The 17997-nt window shown below is 40.1% G+C and overlaps 1 protein-coding gene across 1 annotated transcript in view; it reads left to right on the top strand.

Annotated features, from left to right (window-relative positions):
- The first annotated feature begins 2165 nt into the window (after nucleotides 1-2165).
- The window catches only part of LOC139765462 (RNA-binding protein NOB1), a 249024-nt gene continuing 233192 nt past the window's right edge, over nucleotides 2166-17997 (top strand). The window contains exon 1 of the mRNA XM_071692836.1: nucleotides 2166-2351. Coding sequence (XP_071548937.1) covers nucleotides 2292-2351 — 60 coding nt within the window. The 5' untranslated portion in view covers nucleotides 2166-2291. The remainder of the gene's footprint in view (nucleotides 2352-17997) is intronic.

Genomic DNA, 17997 nt, shown 5'->3' with positions numbered 1-17997 from the left:
CCTCTCTCTTCTCTTTCACTAATACTCTTACTTCTTCATCCCACCACTCACTGTTGGGGATGAGAGAGCTTGGGAAGTGAGTCAGCTGTTGTCCGCTGATGATACAGCGCTGGTGGCTGATTCATGTGAGAAACTGCAGAAGCTGGTGACTGAGTTTGGTAAAGTGTGTGAAAGAAGAAAGTTAAGAGTAAATGTGAATAAGAGCAAGGTTATTAGGTACAGTAGGGTTGAGGGTCAAGTCAATTGGGAGGTGAGTTTGAATGGAGAAAAACTGGAGGAAGTGAAGTGTTTCAGATATCTGGGAGTGGATCTGGCAGCGGATGGAACCATGGAAGCGGAAGTGGATCATAGGATGGGGGAGGGGGCGAAAATTCTGGGAGCCTTGAAGAATGTGTGGAAGTCGAGAACATTATCTCGGAAAGCAAAAATGGGTATGTTTGAAGGAATAGTGGTTCCAACAATGTTGTATGGTTGCGAGGCGTGGGCTATGCATAGAGTTGTGCGCAGGAGGATGGATGTGCTGGAAATGAGATGTTTGAGGACAATGTGTGGTGTGAGGTGGTTTGATCGAGTAAGTAACGTAAGGGTAAGAGAGATGTGTGGAAATAAAAAGAGCGTGGTTGAGAGAGCAGAAGAGGGTGTTTTGAAATGGTTTGGGCACATGGAGAGAATGAGTGAGGAAAGATTGACCAAGAGGATATATGTGTCGGAGGTGGAGGGAACGAGGAGAAGAGGGAGACCAAATTGGAGGTGGAAAGATGGAGTGAAAAAGATTTTGTGTGATCGGGGCCTGAACATGCAGGAGGGTGAAAGGAGGGCAAGGAATAGAGTGAATTGGAGCGATGTGGTATACCGGGGTTGACGTGCTGTCAGTGGATTGAATCAAGGCATGTGAAGCGTCTGGGGTAAACCATGGAAAGCTGTGTAGGTATGTATAGTTGCGTGTGTGGACGTATGTATATACATGTGTATGGGGGTGGGTTGGGCCATTTCTTTCGTCTGTTTCCTTGCGCTACCTCGCAAACGCGGGAAGCGACAAAGCAAAAATATATATATATATATATATATATATATATATATATATATATATATATATATATATATATATATATATTTATATTTTTATATTATATATTATATTATACTTTGTCGCTGTCTCCCGCGTATATATATATATATATATATATATATATATATATATATATATATATATATATATATATATATATATATATATATTTCATTGTCAACCAAGAGCATTTTCAACAACTAAAGTAATTCAACCTTTCCTCCTTTACTCTTACCTGATCAATTCATTGTTAATTCTCCAATTGATAAAGCCGGCCTCTTTAGTGCCTAGTTTTCTTCTAACCCACCTTTGAATGATTGAACCCCTGCCCTCCCACTTAACCCTGAGCAATCTCCAATGTTTCGTCGCCCAGGGTCTTCCAAGTCCACTACTCTCCCAGCATCAGGTGGGCAAGACGTAGGGCTCAGATGGCATGCCTCTTCGGGTTCTGATAAGAGAGTGTACCACTAAGCGAGCACCAATCCTGGAACACAAACTTGGCTCTGTCCAAAACCCAAATTTAACCCTTCATTTAGAAGCACACCTTGGTGCTGCCCATCCATAAGAAGGGAGATAAGGAGTAGAAGTATACAAAGTACAAACAAAAGTCAATGACAGAAAATCCTGTAACAAAAAAAAAAAAAAGGTACATGGAATAACCTGCCATCCCCAATTCATACTGCAACAACAGAATCGTTCCAGTGAAGATTGGTTTTATTTTATCGGACAATCGTTTGTGAAAATATATCTACGAATAGAATATCATGAATCTGTTTGGATAAAAAAAAAACATTGCTATTAGTGGTGAAGACAAAAAGCTAACAGGAGAGGACACCAGTGTATACCTACTTATTAACAGGTGAATATGAAAGTTTCATTCTGATATTACTGTTCATTTTCAATGTATTTGAAAGTGTTATCTAAGATAACAGCTACAATAATCATGGTGCTGTTGTAACAGAATATACTGAACGATGAAAAACCAGATACTTCATATATCGAGTATGGAAAATTCTTAAAAAAAAAAAAAATGCATGTTCGCTGAGGATTTTGTGCGTTCCTGTGTGTGTGTGTGATCGTTGGTGTGTGTGGTGGTTGGGGTGACAACAACCCATGAGTGTGGTGAACTTCAACCCTGCGAGTGCACGTGTTCACATAGGGCTTCATCCAGCCACAAGGGCACGACATATGTTCAAGAAAAGGAGCAAAATAAAGTGACATCATGAAGTGTAGCTACCTGGTGGTTGACACAGCAGCATTTGTGAAGAATGTTCCAATTTGGGTAAGATGATGTTAAAACCGCAGGGTTGTTTTGCCGACATCTGTCGATGTTAGCATTGACCACGATGCAGATGTTGGTTAAGTCCCAGTGTAAGGGTTCAACATTAAAAGAGTATGTATTTGGAGGAAGCACATTTTGATGGATGCTTTATGCTTAGTAAAAGATTCAGACCGGGTGAGCGTGAATTATTACTTTTATTGATAACGTTGATCGTGCCTGAGAGCTATAGTGGTTAGAGAGAATGTGGAGTAAAGTGAAACATACGTGAATAGAATAAGTTAATACACCCACATCAGCTCATTGTACAAAGGTGTAAGCAAGGCAGTCCCCAAAATGTATCGACCAAAAGCATTGATATTGCATATCATCAAGAAGATCTTAAGAAAGATACTGAGAGGCACTCTGAATGAGTGTATGGACCTAAGCATTTTGTGTAACCCAGGACAACATGTTGTCAGGGTGGGAAGGTCTTGCTTCTTTCAGAAGTTTGACTTATTTGCTAGGTTTGTTCAAGCCCTGAAAAATATAAAGTGCTGAGGTGATTTAATCCACGGTGTCATAGTTCTAAAAAAAAGCACAAGATGGAAATAACCAGAAAAATTGAGTGATGGATGTACAGCTTATTTATTAATGGATCAAAACATGTTATCAATAATTTATAATTTGCATTGTTTTCAAATCTCTGTCATTTCTTTGGCAACCCTAAATTGGATTTTTGCCCAGTATTGTTTAAGTGGAATAATTGCTTCCTGTGTAATATCTTAGATAAAATTTTAGTGTAGAGTACCACTTCGTAATTGAGTGTATTGATTTGGATCATATAAGCAGTGAAGTGGTTATTTTGCCAATTAGTTGACACTGTTGGGTGAAATGTTATTTTGCTTCTGTTTTACTCTCCCTTTATCATCATCTGAATTACATTAAGGTTGGCAAAGGTTGAGAGGGTCAAGCACCCTAAATAGGGATAGATAAGGTTAGTGTGCCTGTTTTACCCTACATTTCACGTAAACTTCAACATGGAAATGTATATAAACTCCCTTGACCCTAGGGGATATATGCACATATAATCTGCAGAAAAAAAGTCAGTACACCTAGTAAGAAGGAAACGAAAGAGTAAGAGGTGGCAAGATAATTTGACCCATTGGTGCCAGTAAGTCAGCAAAGTAACTACTGTGTAAAAGTTGTTGCATTCCTTGACTCCCATGAAATTTTATTCTTGTGTAAAACGGATTAATTTCAGTTTTTATTCCAAAATTCCTAAGGCAGTCATCTGAGGAAAGTGCTTCCACTTCACTTACTTTGTATACATCAGTATTGCTCAATAGTTATTCGAGTTGTTCTTTTTTTTAAATCGTGTTAGTTTATCATAGTTTATCTTGGGATAGGGGAGAAAGAATACTTCCCACGTATTCCCTGCATGTTGTAGAAGGCACTAAAGGGTGTGGTAGTGGGGGCTGGAAACCCTCCCCTCCTTGTAATTCAGTTCATAAAAAGGGAAACAGAAGGAGTCAAGCTGGGAGTGCTCATCCTCCTTGAAGGCTCAGATTAGGGTGTCTGAATGTGAGTGGATATAACCAATATGAGAAGAAAGGAGAGATGGGTAGTATGTTTGAGGAAAAAAACCTGGATGTTTTGGCCATGAGTGAAATGAAGCTCAAGGGTAAAGGCAAAAAGTGGTTTGGAAAAGTCTTGGGAGTAAAGTCAGGAATTAGTGAGATGACAAGAGCTAAGGAAGGAGTGGCACTACTCCTGAAGCAGATGTGGGAGTGTGTGATACAGTGTAAGAAAGAAAATTCTGGATTTATTTGGGTAAAACTGAAAGTGAATGGAGAGAGATGGGTGATTATTGGTGACTATGCACCTGGTAATGAGAAGGAAGGTCATGAGACAAACGCTTTGGGAGCGGCTGAGTGTGTTAGAAGGTTTGATACATGAGACTGGGTTACAGTGACGGGTGATTTAAATGTGAAGGTGGGTAATGTGGCAGTTGAGGTTATAATTGATGTAATGGGGTGTTCAGTGTTGTAAATGGAAATGGTGAAGATCTTGTGGATTTGTGTGTTGAAAAAGGACTGGTGATGGGAAATGCCTGGTTTAAAAAGAGTGATATACATAAGTATATGTATGTGAGTAGGAGAGATGGTCAGAGGGCATTATTGGATTGCCTGTTAATTGATAGGCGTGTGAAAGTGACTTTTGGATGTAAATGTGCAGAAAGGGGCAGCTGGAGGGATGTCTGTTTACTATCTCTCCGAGGCAAAGATGAAGATTTGTAAAGGTTTTCAGAAAAGAAGAATGTTGGGGAGAAGAGAGTGGTGAGAGTAAGTGAGCTTAGAAAAGAGACTTGTGTGAGGAAGTACCAGGAGAGATTAAGTGTGGAATAGCAAAAGGTAAGAGCAAATGACATGAAGGGAGTGGGTGAGGAATGAGATGTATTTAGGGAAGCAGTGATGGCTTGCACATAAGATGCATGTGGCATGAGAAAGATGAGATGTGGGCAGATTAGAAAGGGTAGTTAGTGATGGGATGAAATAAGGTGAAAGAGAAAAGAGAGGTGTTTGGACAATACTTGCAGAGAAGTAGTGCAAATGACTAGGAGATGTATGAAAGAAAGCAGCAGGAGTTCAAGAGAAAGGTGCCAGAGGTGGAAAAGAAGAGAAATGAGAGTTGGGGTGAGAGAGTATCATTAGATTTTAGGGGGAATAAGGTACATTTTGGAAGGAGGTGAAAAGTGTGCTTAACACAAGAAAACAAATGGGAACAATGGTGAAGGGGAGGTAATAACAGGTATTGATGAAGTGAGATGTAGTATTTTGAAGTTTGTTAAATGTGTTTAATGATAAAGTGGCAGATATAGGGTGTTTTGGTCTGGTTGGTGTATGAGGTGAGAGGGTCAGGGAGAATGGTTTTGTCAACAGAGAGGAGGTAGTGAAAGCTTTGTAGAAGATGAAATCTGGCAAGGTGGTGGGTTTTGATGGTATTGCCGTGGAATTTCTTAGAAAGGGGTGACTGTGTTGTTGACTGGTTGGAAAGGATATTCACTGTATGTAAGGATCATGTTGAAGTGTCTGAGGATTGGTGGAATGCATCCATAGTGCCATTGTACAAAGACAAAGGGGATAAAGGTGAGATTTGAAACTACAGAGGCATACATTTGTTGAGTATTCCTAAGAAATTTTATGGGATGGTTTTGATTGAGAGGGTGAAGGCATGTACTGAGTATCAGATTGGGGAGGAGCAGTGTGGTTTCAGAAGTGTTAGAGGATGCGTGGATCAGGTGTTTGCTTCGGAGAATGTATGTGAGAAATACTTAGAAAAACAGATGCATTTGTATGTAGCATTTATGAATCTGGAGAAGGCATATGATAGGGTTTATAGAGATGCTTTGTAGAAGGTTTTAAGAGTATATGGTGTGGGAGGTAAGTTCATGGAAGCAGTGAAAAGTTTTTACCAAGGATGTAAGGTATGTGTATGAGTAGGAAGAGAGGAGAGTGATTGGTTCCCAGTGTATGTCAGTTTGCAGCAGGGGTGTGTGTGTCCCCATGGTTGTTTAATTTGTTTATGGATGGAGTGTTTAGGGAGGTAAATGGAAGAGTTTTGGAGAGAGAGGCAAGCATGCAGACTCTTGTGGATGAGAGGGGCTGTGAAGTGAGTCAGTTGTAGCTCACTGATGATACAGCTCTTGTGGTGGTTGATTTGGGTGAGAAACTGAAGAAGTTGGTGTCTGAGTTTGGAAAAGTGCATGAAAGGAGAAAGTTGAGAATAATGTGAATAAGAGCAAGGTTATTAGGTTCAGTAGGGTTGAGGGACAAGTTAATTGGGATGTAATTTGAAATGGAGAAAAATTGGAGGAAGCTAAGTGTTTTAGATATCTGGGAGTGGATTTAGCAGGGAATGGAACCATGGAAGTAGAAGTGAGTTACAGGGTGGGGGCGAAGGTTTTGGGAGCAATGAAGAATGTGTGGAAGGAGATAACGTTATTGTGGAGGGCAAAAATGGGTATGTTTGAAGAAAAAGTAGTTCCAACAATGTTGTATGGTTATGAGGCATGGGCTATAGACAGGGTTGTACAGAGGAGGGTGGATGTGTTGGAAATGAAATGCTTGAGGACAATATGTGGTGTGAGGTGGTTTGATTGAGTAAATAATGAAAATGTAAGAGAGATGTGTGGAAATAAAGAGAGTGTGGTTGAGAGAGCAGAAGAGGGTGTGTTGAAATGGTTCGGACATATAGAAAGAATGAGTGGGGAAAGATTGACAAAGGGAAAGATTGACAAAGAGGGTATATGTGTCAGAGGTGGAGGAACAAGGAGAAGCAGGAGACCAAATTGGAGGTGGAAGGATGGAATGAAAAAGGTTTTGAATGATTGGGGCCTGTGGACATACAGTAGGGTGAGAGGCATGCACAGAATAGAGTGAATTGGAATGATGTGGTTTACCAGGGTCGAGGTGCTGTCAGTGGACTGAACCAGGGCATGTGAAGCATATGGGGTAAACCATGGATAGGTCTGTGGGGCCTGAATGTGGATATGGAGCTGTGGTTTCAGTGTATTATGCGTGACAGCTAGAGACTGAGTGTGAAAGAATGTGGCCATTTTTGTCTGCTTTCCTGGTGCTACCTCGCAGGAGTGGGGGGTAGTGACGCTGTTTCCTGTGTGGCATGATAGTGACAGGAATGAATGAAGGCAAGCAAGTATGAATATGTACAAGTGTATGTATGTAGATGTCAATGCATATGTATATTTATTTATGTATATGTTGATATGTATATATATGTATATGTGCATGTATGGGTGTTTATGTATATACAGGTACACCACTGATTTTCGAGCACTCTTGGTTCCAAAGCCTTGCCAGATTAACCATTTTGCTGGACCAACTGTGATCACGTAATGATAATTCATAAACACACCTCTAACTCACTAATTAAACATCTCCCATGTGTCTAAAGTATACCATGGACTGCTAGAAATTTGAATTAAACTAATGTTAGATGTAAACTAATGTACTATAGTACATTAGTTTGAATCCTGTGGGGTCTTCTTCGTCTTCTGTTGTTAGTGTTTTCCTAGGTGTGCATCACCAGAATAATGCAGTTTCGTCTGCAGTATACACCTGCTCAGGACTGAGGTGCTCATCAGCTATAACTTTCACAAATTCATCCACATACTCGGCAGCTCCTTCATGGTTTTTCATGGAAATTCCATGACTCTTCTTGAATCTTTGAAGCCATCCTTCACTTTAGTCATGCTCATAATGTAATTTAAGTTCTTCATGGAACACCTTAGCCTGGTCCATTTTCATGCTACCTGATAAGTCTGCTATATCACTCCGAAGCTCTTGAAATCATTCCATCATCACTCGATCATGCTCAGTACTCTTACCATCTTTTATAGTTTTTCTAATTGTCATTTGCTTCTTGGAATCGCTGTCTGTATAGAATTTCAATATTTTCTACCTTTGCTTCTTTATGTCATAAACAGTTGATGAACCAGTACTGTAGATGCCACACAGCTTATGCACTGACCACCAAGGTCCATTTTTTCAACAGTTCTACTTTATCTTGGATTGATATGGACTGGTGTTTATGTTTGCCAACCATGACTGACACTCTCGTATGTCTTAGAAGCCATTGCCAGGGTTAAATTTAAGCAAAATAAGCTAAGAAATGCACAGAATTGTGGTATCACCACCAACAAGTGTAATGTAAAGAATGTAAATAAGTGCACCCTGCACACAACACCATCTGTGGCTGCCCAGTAAACTAGTTTGGTGGCCGTGATAATTTCAAGTTCCCTCACGTACTTTTGTCTGGACTAAAGGAGGTGCCAAACCATCAGTTACCGCAAATTCAGTGGTATACCTGTATATGAATGGATGGGCCATTCTTTGTTTCCTGGAGCTACCTCACTGATGCAGGAAACAGTGATTAAGTACAATGAATAATACATATAAATGAATGTCGGTTTGCGGCAGGGGTGTGTGATGTCTCCATGGCTGTTTAATTTGTTTATGGATCGGGTTGTTAGGGAGATGAATGCAAGAATTTTAGAGAGAGGGGCAAGTATGCAGTCTGTTGTGGATGAGAGGGCTTGGGAGGTGAGTCAGTTGTTGTTTGCTCATGATACAGTGCTGGTGGCTGATTCGGGTGAGAAACAATAGAAGTTGGTGACGGAGTTTGGTGAAGTGTGTGAAAGAAGAAAGTTGAGCGTAAATGTGAATAAGAGCAAGGTTACTAGGTTCAGTAGGGTTGAAGGACAAGATAATTGGGAGGTAAGTTTGAATGGAGAAAAACTGGAGGAAGTGAAATGTTTTAGATATCTGGGAGTGGATTTAGCAGGGGAAGGAACCATGGAAGCGGAAGTGAGTCACATGGTGGGGGAGGGGGCAAAGGTTTTGGGAGCGTTAAAGAATGTGTGGAAGGCAAGAACGTTACCTCAGAGAGCAAAAATGGGTATGTTTGAAGGAATAGTGGTTCCAACAATGTTATATGGCAGAGGCATTGCTTACTCGATCAAACCACCTCCCGTCACATATTGTCCTCAAACATCTCATTTCCAGCACATCCACCCTCCTGCGCACAACTCTATCCATAGCCCATGCCTCACAACCATACAACATTGTTGGAACCACTATTCCTTCAAACATGCCCATTTTTGCTTTCCGAGATAATGTTCTCGACTTCCACACATTCTTCAAGGCTCCCAGAATTTTCGCCCCCTCCCCCACCCTATGATTCACTTCCGCTTCCATGGTTCCATCCGCTGCCAAATCCACTCCCAGATATCTAAAACTCTTTACTTCCTCCAGTTTTTCTCTATTCAAACTTACCTCCCAGTTGACTTGACCCTCAACCCTACTGTACCTAATAACCTTACTCTTATTCACATTTACTCTTAACTTTCTTCTTTCACACACTTTACCAAACTCAGTCACCAGCTTCTGCAGTTTCTCACTTGAATCAGCCACCAGTGCTGTATCATCAGCGAACAACAACTGACACTTCCCAAGCTCTCTCAACCACAACAGACTTCATACTTGCCCCTCTTTCCAAAACTCTTGCATTCACCTCCCTAACAACCCTATCCATAAACAAATTAAACAACCATGGAGACATCACACACCCCTGCGGCAAACCTACATTCACTGAGAACCAATCACTTTCCTCTCTTCCTACACGTACACATGCCTTACATCCTCGATAAAAACTTTTCACTGCTTCTAACAACTTGCCTCCCACCCCATATATTCTTAATACCTTCCACAGAGCATCTCTATCAACTCTATCTTCTCCAGATCCATAAATGCTACATACAAATCCATTTGCTTTTCTAAGTATTTCTCACATACATTCTTCAAAGCAAACACCTGATCCACACATCCTCTACCACTTCTGAAACCACACTGCTCTTCCCCAATCTGATGCTCTGTACATGCCTTCACCCTCTCAATCAATGCCCTCCCATATAATTTACCAGGAATACTCAACAAACTTATACCTCTGTAATTTGAGCACTCACTCTTATCCCCTTTGCCTTTGTACAGTGGCACTATGCAAGCATTCCGCCAATCCTCAGGCACCTCACCATGAATCATACATACATTAAATAATCTTACCAACCAGTCAACAATACAGTCACCCCCTTTTTTAATAAATTCCACAGCAATACCATCCAAACCCGCTGCCTTGCCGGCTTTCATCTTCCTCAAAGCTTTTACTACCTCCCCTCTGTTTACCAAATAATTTTTCCTAACCCTCTCACTTTGCTTACCATCTCGACCAAAACACTCTATATCTGCCACTCTATCTTCAAACACATTTAAGAAACCTTCAAAATACTCACTCCATCTCCTTCTCACATCACCACTACTTGTTATCACCTCCCCATTAGCCCCCTTCACTGAAGTTCCCATTTGCTCCCTTGTCTTATGCACTTTATTTACCTCCTTCCAAAACATCTTTTTATTCTCCCTAAAATTTAATGATACTCTCTCACCCCAACTCTCATTTGCCCTCTTTTTCACCTCTTGCACCTTTCTCTTGACCTCCTGCCTGTTTCTTTTATACATCTCCCAGTCATTTGCATTCTTTCCCTGCAAAAATTGTCCAAATGCCTCTCTCTTCTCTTTCACTAGTAATCTTCTTCATCCCACCACTCACTAACCTTTCTAATCAACCCACCTCCAACGCTTCTCATGCCACAAGCATCTTTTGCGCAAGCCATCACTGCTTCCCTAAATACATCCCATTCCTCCCCCACTCCCCTTACCTCCTTTGTTCTCACCTTTTTCCATTCTGTACTCAGTCTCTCCAGGTACTTCCTCACACAAGTCTCCTTCCCAAGCTCACTTACTCTCACCACTCTCTTCACCCCAACATTCTCTCTTCTTTTCTGAAAACCCCCACAAATCTTCACCTTCGCCTCCACAAGATAATGATCAGACATCCCTCCAGTTGCACCTCTCAGCACATTAACATCCAAAAGTCTCTCTTTCGCGCGCCTATCAATTAACATGTAATACAATAATGCTCTCTGGCCATCTCTCCTACTTACATACGTATACTTATGTATATCTCGCTTTTTAAACCAGGTATTCCCAATCACCAGTCCTTTTTCAGCACATAAATCTACAAGCTCTTCACCATTTCCATTTACAACACTGAACACCTCATGTATACCAGTATGAATAAGTACGTGTGTATATATGTATATGTCTTTGTTTGTATATCTATCTATACCTCGAATATATGTATATGTGTGTGTGTGTGGGCATTTATGTATATACATGTGTATGTGGGTGGGTTGGGCCATTCTTTTATCTGTTTCCTTGCATTACCCCGCTAATATGGGAGACAGCGTCAAAGTATGATAAATGAATTGATAAATAAACAGAATATTAATGGAGAGTTTGGTTAAGACATTTTTTGACAATGTTTAAGTATAGAATAAATTTTTCTAAGGATTTACTGACCTATTATAAGCTTTTATGTGTGTGGGGTCTGAAATTTCACCTTTTTTGTATGCTCAGCCTGTTGTGACACCTGTGCAATATCAGGAATTAAAGAGTGATTTGTAGGAAAGGATATACCAGTGTAAGGTGCTCATTTACTGTTTTTCATTTGTCACCCATTATTCTTAATGAAGGATGGTGCCGGAAATTTTTTATCATAGCATAATGAAGCAGATTTTAGAGTGCCCCCCAGCAGTTATTTGGCAACATCACTCTTCAAAAGAAAATGTATTAGTCCAGGTCAAAGTTTGTATGGTATGTATGGATAGACTAAGTTCAGGGGACCTGGGACGGGCCTCCCTTAGTTTGGAGATAGGTAACGTTGATTGACAAAATTTTAATCTCTTAACTGCTAAAATTATCAGTTGAAGATAGACGATTCACTGCTATTATTGTCAGTCGATGATTTGGTGGTTCCTTCCGTCATTTGATTTCCCAGCTAATTTGTGATTCCAAAAATTATTCACACATGTCACCAGTAGACTCCCAACATCGGTGTAAAAGATATTTAATGTCTCAGTAACCTGTACCTTATATATCATTGTAAGAGGTGTATATTATGCATGCTTGCCCACTGCCCAAGTTGTACTGTTGAATGAAAGTTTAGTTAGTTTTAGAAAAAGAAAGTGTTATTGCTTATATCATGGTGATATAATGATTAGTAATATCAAAGTATTTTTTCATACTTTTTTGCCATTTCCTGCGTTAGTGAGGTAGTGCCAGGAACAGGCAAAGAAAAGCCACATTCGCTCACATCCATTCTCTAGCTGTCTTATATAATGCACCAACCCACAGCCAGGCCCCAAAACCTTACTTTTGTTTTCCCTGGCCTCTTCACATGCCCAGGTTCAGTCATCTGAGAGCACATCATTCCATATACCACATCATTCCAGTTCACTCTTATCAAGTATGCACCTTTCACCTTCATGTATGATTAGGCCCTAGTCACTCAAAATCTTATTCATTCCATCCTTTATTCCCAATTTGGCCTATCCTTTCTCCTTGTCCCCTCCACTTCTGATGTGTATATCCTTTTTGTCAACTTCTTTTCACTCATTTTCTCCATTATTTTTGAGACCCACAAGACATGAGATGAAAAGCCAGTGATAATGCTCTTTGAGGCACTGTGCAAAATAGAGTACTCTTGTATGCTATGATCACCTTCCAATGTTGATGAAATTGCTATGTTAAAAATTGTTCAGATCTTTAACAACTGCCATTGACACCGTTAAGGATTTGAACTAATGGGATTGACTGAAAACACTGAATTGCAGGAGAGGTATATCTAAACTTGCACTTGGAAAATCGTCCAGTGGAAGGCAAGGTTCCCAACCTACTCTCAGAAATAGTTCCTTGTTGGCCATGGCAGGCATAGAAGACTGAAATGAAAAGATGCCATAGGCTTAATAATAGAGAACACACTAAATATCCAAGGCCGAAGACTGTTTACCCTATTGCCTGCAGTTGTAAGGAACTCACTGGACTGTACAGATACAAAATTTAAAAAGGATATGGATGAGTATCTACAGAGTGTACCAGGCCACCTATTCTGTGGGATACATAGGCCTTTGGGTTGTCTTCAAAAGCCTGCATGACAAGCAGACCAGTACAGTAACATACACAAGCATACCATGCTGCATTTTTTCTCATGTTGACATTTCAAGTAATATTTACTGAGTTTTGCCATTGTGGTTTAATGTTATACAATTACAGTAAGACCTGTAAGTTGTAATTTGTGCTGCTTTTTCTTAAACTTTGATAATTTATAACTTAAAAGTGGGCAGGGTAATGAAGATGAGAGAGAGAATATAGGATGAAGTAATGTATGTAAATATTGATGCAAGAGGTCCAAAACTCAACAGAACCTATAAAATCCAAAACCTTACCTCCCCAAGCAGCCTGCAGTCTTTAAAATATGGTGTATATAAATTCTATATAAATATAGAACTGTTTACCTTGTGTGGAGTTCAGATTTAAGAGAGTTGGTGGGAGTGAAAAAGAGAATTTGGAAGAAGCTGTCTCTCCCAGATGATGGTGATGAATGGAAGGCATAGAGAGTAAGATAGATGATCCCAAATAGAAGATTAAGAGAATGGTACAATTGAAAGAGAGGAAAGCAAACAGTGATCTTAGGAGAATTGAATGAGGATTCAAATAATGACAACATACTGATCTAGAAGGAGGTAAGGCAAAGTATAGGAGAGGTATGTGTAAGGAGAGAAATGATATTAGACAGCTCTGAGAGATGCTTATAACAAAGGAAGAGGAGATAGAGATTATTTTAGAGAACTGAGTGGAAATGATGTTAAAATAGATGGAGCGTTACATAAGATGAAAGTGAGGTAGGGTGATTATGGTGTAATACTTAAGTCATGGAGAAATGGACCAGAAGTTGCCTCAGTTGCTGTATCCAGATGATGCTATGTTTTTGCTAAATCAAAGGAAGAACTGGATAGAGTAATGCATCATTTCAATGAAATATGTTGTTGGAGGACACTAAAGGTTAGTGCAAATAAAAGTAAGATTTTGAAAGAGATGGGAGACAGTGTGTCACTTTGCAAAATGAAGAACTGGAAATTCTGGAAGAGTTTGATATATAGTAGAAAAGTTCAGTCAGGATAGTTGTGGGAAAACTGAGTCATGCAAGGGAGAAAAATTGGAAGAGCGTTGATAGCTCGGGTAAATGGGAAAATCTGAACACAGTGTAACAAGCTTGCTTAAAGTACTTGTCAGAACTCTGATGTATGAATATGAAACTCAATTTTATTTTGATTAGGATGCATTGAAAATAATGGCAACAGATGGATGGTTTGTGTAGTTTAGTTGGAGTTTGAAGCATAGATGAAATAAAGGATGAAGATGTGAAAAGGATGTGTGCTGTGAAAAAATTATCTGAAAGTGTAGAAAAGGTGTGTGCTGTGACAACTATGTGAAAGACACATTGATGAAAATCTCTTGGATGGTTATGACCCCGAAGAACATTTGGTAGATGATAAGTTGATCAAGGTGTATGGTAGTACTGTAGAAGGTTCAGGAAGAAGAGGTAGACTACAGAAGAAATTAATAGATACAGAGAAAATTAAGGCTAACAATATTAAAGATGATATTACAGGTATGATTGGAGATTGAAAGCAGTAAAAGCATTATATGTGTGGAGGTGGTGTGATTGGAGACATTACTATCATTTGGCATACTCAGAGAGGAAAAGTAAGAAGTGGTAATATTAGTATTGAAATCCACATTCCATTTTAACACAGTTGGGCATCAGCTGATTGTGTGTATGAATAATTTTGGGTGCTGAATAGTTGGGCATCAGCTGATTGTGTGTATGAATAATTTTGGGTGCTGAATCTATTTGATATATCCCCTGCATGTGCGCGAGGTAGTGCTAGGAAATGACAACAAAGGCCACATTCGTTCACACTGTCTCTAGCTGTCATGTTTAATGCACTGAAACCACTGCTCCCTTTCCACATCCAGGCCCCACAGACCTTTCCATGGTTTACCCCAGACGCTTCACATGCCCTGGTTCAATTCAATGACAGCACTTTGACCCTGGTATACCACATCATTCCAGTTCACTCTATTCCTTGCACACCTTTCACCATCCTGTATGTTTTAGCCCCTTTCGCTCAAAATCTTTATCACTTCATCCTTCCACCTCCAATTTAGTCTCCCACTTCTTGTTCCTCCTCCTCTAACACATGTATCCTCTTTGTCAATCTCTCCTCACTCATTCTCTCCATGTGTCCAAACCATTTCAACACACCCTCCTCTCCTCTCTCAACCACACTCTTTCTATTACCACACATCTCTCTTACCCTTTCATTACTTATTCAATCAAACTCCCTCACACCAGACATTGTCCTCAAACATTTCTTTTCCAACACATCCACCCTCCTCTGCACAACCTTATCTATAGCCCATGCCTCACATCCATCTAACATTGGTGGAACCACTATTCCTTCAAACATACCCATTTGTGCTCTCTGAGATGATGTTCTCACCTTCCATACATTCTTTAATGCTACCAGAACCTTCATCCCCTCCCCCACCTTGTGACTCACTTCCATGGTTCCATCTGCTGTCAAATCCACTTCCAGATATCTAAAACACTTCATTTCCTCCAGTTTTTCTCCATTCAAACTTACCTCCAAATTGACTTGCCCCTCAACCCTACAGAACCTAATAATCTTGCTCTTATTCACATTTACTCTCAACTTTTCTCTTTCACACACTTTTTCAAACTCAGTCACCAACTTCTGTAGTTTCTCACCCAAACCAGCCACCAGTGCTGTATCATCAGCGAACAACAACTGACTCGTTTCCCAAACCTTCTCATCCAGAACAGACTGCATACTTGCCTCTCTCGCCAGAATTTTTGCATTCACCTTCTTAACCACCCCATCCATAAACAACCATGGAGACATCAAGCACTCCTGCCGCAAACCGACATTCACTGGAAACCAATCACTTTCCTCTCTTCCTACTCATACTCACACCTTACATCCTTGGTAAAAGCTTTTCACTGCTTCTAGCAACTTACCTTCCACACCATATACTCTTAAAACCTTCCACGAAGCATCTCTATCAACCCTATCATATGCCTTTTCCAGATCCATAAATGCTACATACAAATCCATCTTTTTTTCTAAGTATTTCTCACATACATTCTTCAAAGCAAACACCTGATCCACACTGCTCTTCCATAATCTGATGCTCTGTACATGCCTTTACCCTCTCAATCAGTACCCTCCGATACAATTTCCCAGGAATACTCAACAAACTCATGCCTCTTTAATTTGAACACTCATCTTTATCCCCTTTGCTTTTGTACAATGGCACTATGTATGCATGCCGCCAATCCTCAGGAAATTCCACATGATCCATACATACATTTAGTATCCTTACCAACCAATCAACAACACAATCACCCCCTTTTTTAATAAATTCCACTGCAATACCATCCAAACTCACTGCCTTGCCAGCTTTCATCTTCCACAAAGCTTTCACTACCTCTTCTCTGTTTACCAAACCATTCTTTGTGACCCTCTCACGTCGCACAACACCCCGACCAAAACACCCTGTATCTGCCACTCTGTCATCAAACACATTCATCAAACCTTCAAAATACTCGTTCCATCTCCCCATGTTCCCCCTTCACCAATGTTCCCATTTGTTTTCTTGTCTTATGCACTTTATTCACCTCTTTCTAAAACATTTTTTTGCTTCTCTCTCACCCCAACTCTCATTTGCCCTCTTTTTCACCTATTACCCCTTTCTCTTGACCTCCTGCTGATTTCTTTTAGACATCTCCCAGTTATTTGCACTACTTCCCTGCAAAAATTGTCCAAACGCTTCTCTTTCTCTTTCACTAACAATCTTACTTCCTCATCCCACCCCTCACTACCCTTTCTAATCTGCCCACCTCCCACCTTTCTCATGCCACAAGCATGTTTTGTGCAAGCCATCACTGTTTCCGTAAATACATCCCATTCCTCCCCTACTCCCCTTATGTCATTTGCTCTCACCTTTTGCCATTCTGCACTCAATTTCTTCCAGTACTTCCTCACACCAGTCTCCTTTCCAAGCTCACTTACTCTCACCACTCTCTTCTCCCCAACATTCTCTCTTCTTTTCTGAAAACTTTTATAAATCTTCACCTTTGCCTCCACAAGATAGTGATTAGACATCCCTCCAGCTGCCCCTCTCAGCACATTAGCATCCAAAAGTCTCTCTTTCACATGCTTATCAATTAACACATAATCCAATAATGCTCTCTAGCCATTTCTCATACTTACATACATATACTTAGATGTATATATACACACATATAGAGACCCAAATCAGACGTGCTTTTGTAACTGTATGCTTTCTACTGCTGTGGACATTCATCACAGTCACATGAAAGAAAACTTTTATGCTTGTTAGTCATCACCAAAATGATTGTGATCATTGATGTGATGTGTACTGGCATCTTATCCCCCATGGCTAAGGGTAACAACCCTGCTTAAGTATTGATGTTTGATGAGATTTTGATATTTTACAGAATCTGTGAAACCTCTTATAATGTTACTCCTTTTGATTTACTCTCGCATGAATGTAGAACTAGTTTACATTATGTCTTCACACTCCCAGATTAATTTTCTTTACAGTATGTTGAATTTTCAGTAAAAGCAGATTTGTAAGTCAGAGATAATTTTTATTACATTTTCTGAACATTAGAGAAAGCATTATTCCTGGACTTTACCTGGAGATGGTAGCAACTTGATTAAGGAGTCACTTTTAGTGAGACTATATCATCGTCAAAGGACAGAAAGGTGTACGACATTGTCAAGGACCTTCCTACCTCAAAGGAGCCTACTTGCACATGCATTGCAACATGGAAGCTGAAGGAATCCCCGTAAGAGGGGTTCTGGTGTTGTATAACAACATTAAATTGCACTATTTCTTTTATTATTATTTTTTTTTTTTTTTGCTTTGTCGCTGTCTCCCGCGTTTGCAAGGTAGCGCAAGGAAACAGACGAAAGAAATGGCCCAACACACCCCCATACACATGTATATACATACGTCCACACACGCAAATATACATACCTACACAGCTTTCCATGGTGTACCCCAGACGCTTCACATGC

Source organism: Panulirus ornatus, chromosome 55 (assembly GCF_036320965.1).
Source record: "Panulirus ornatus isolate Po-2019 chromosome 55, ASM3632096v1, whole genome shotgun sequence".
NCBI lineage: Eukaryota > Metazoa > Arthropoda > Malacostraca > Decapoda > Palinuridae > Panulirus > Panulirus ornatus.
The sequence above is the reverse complement of the archived record's forward strand: the minus strand, read 5'-3'. Positions and strand labels throughout refer to the sequence as shown.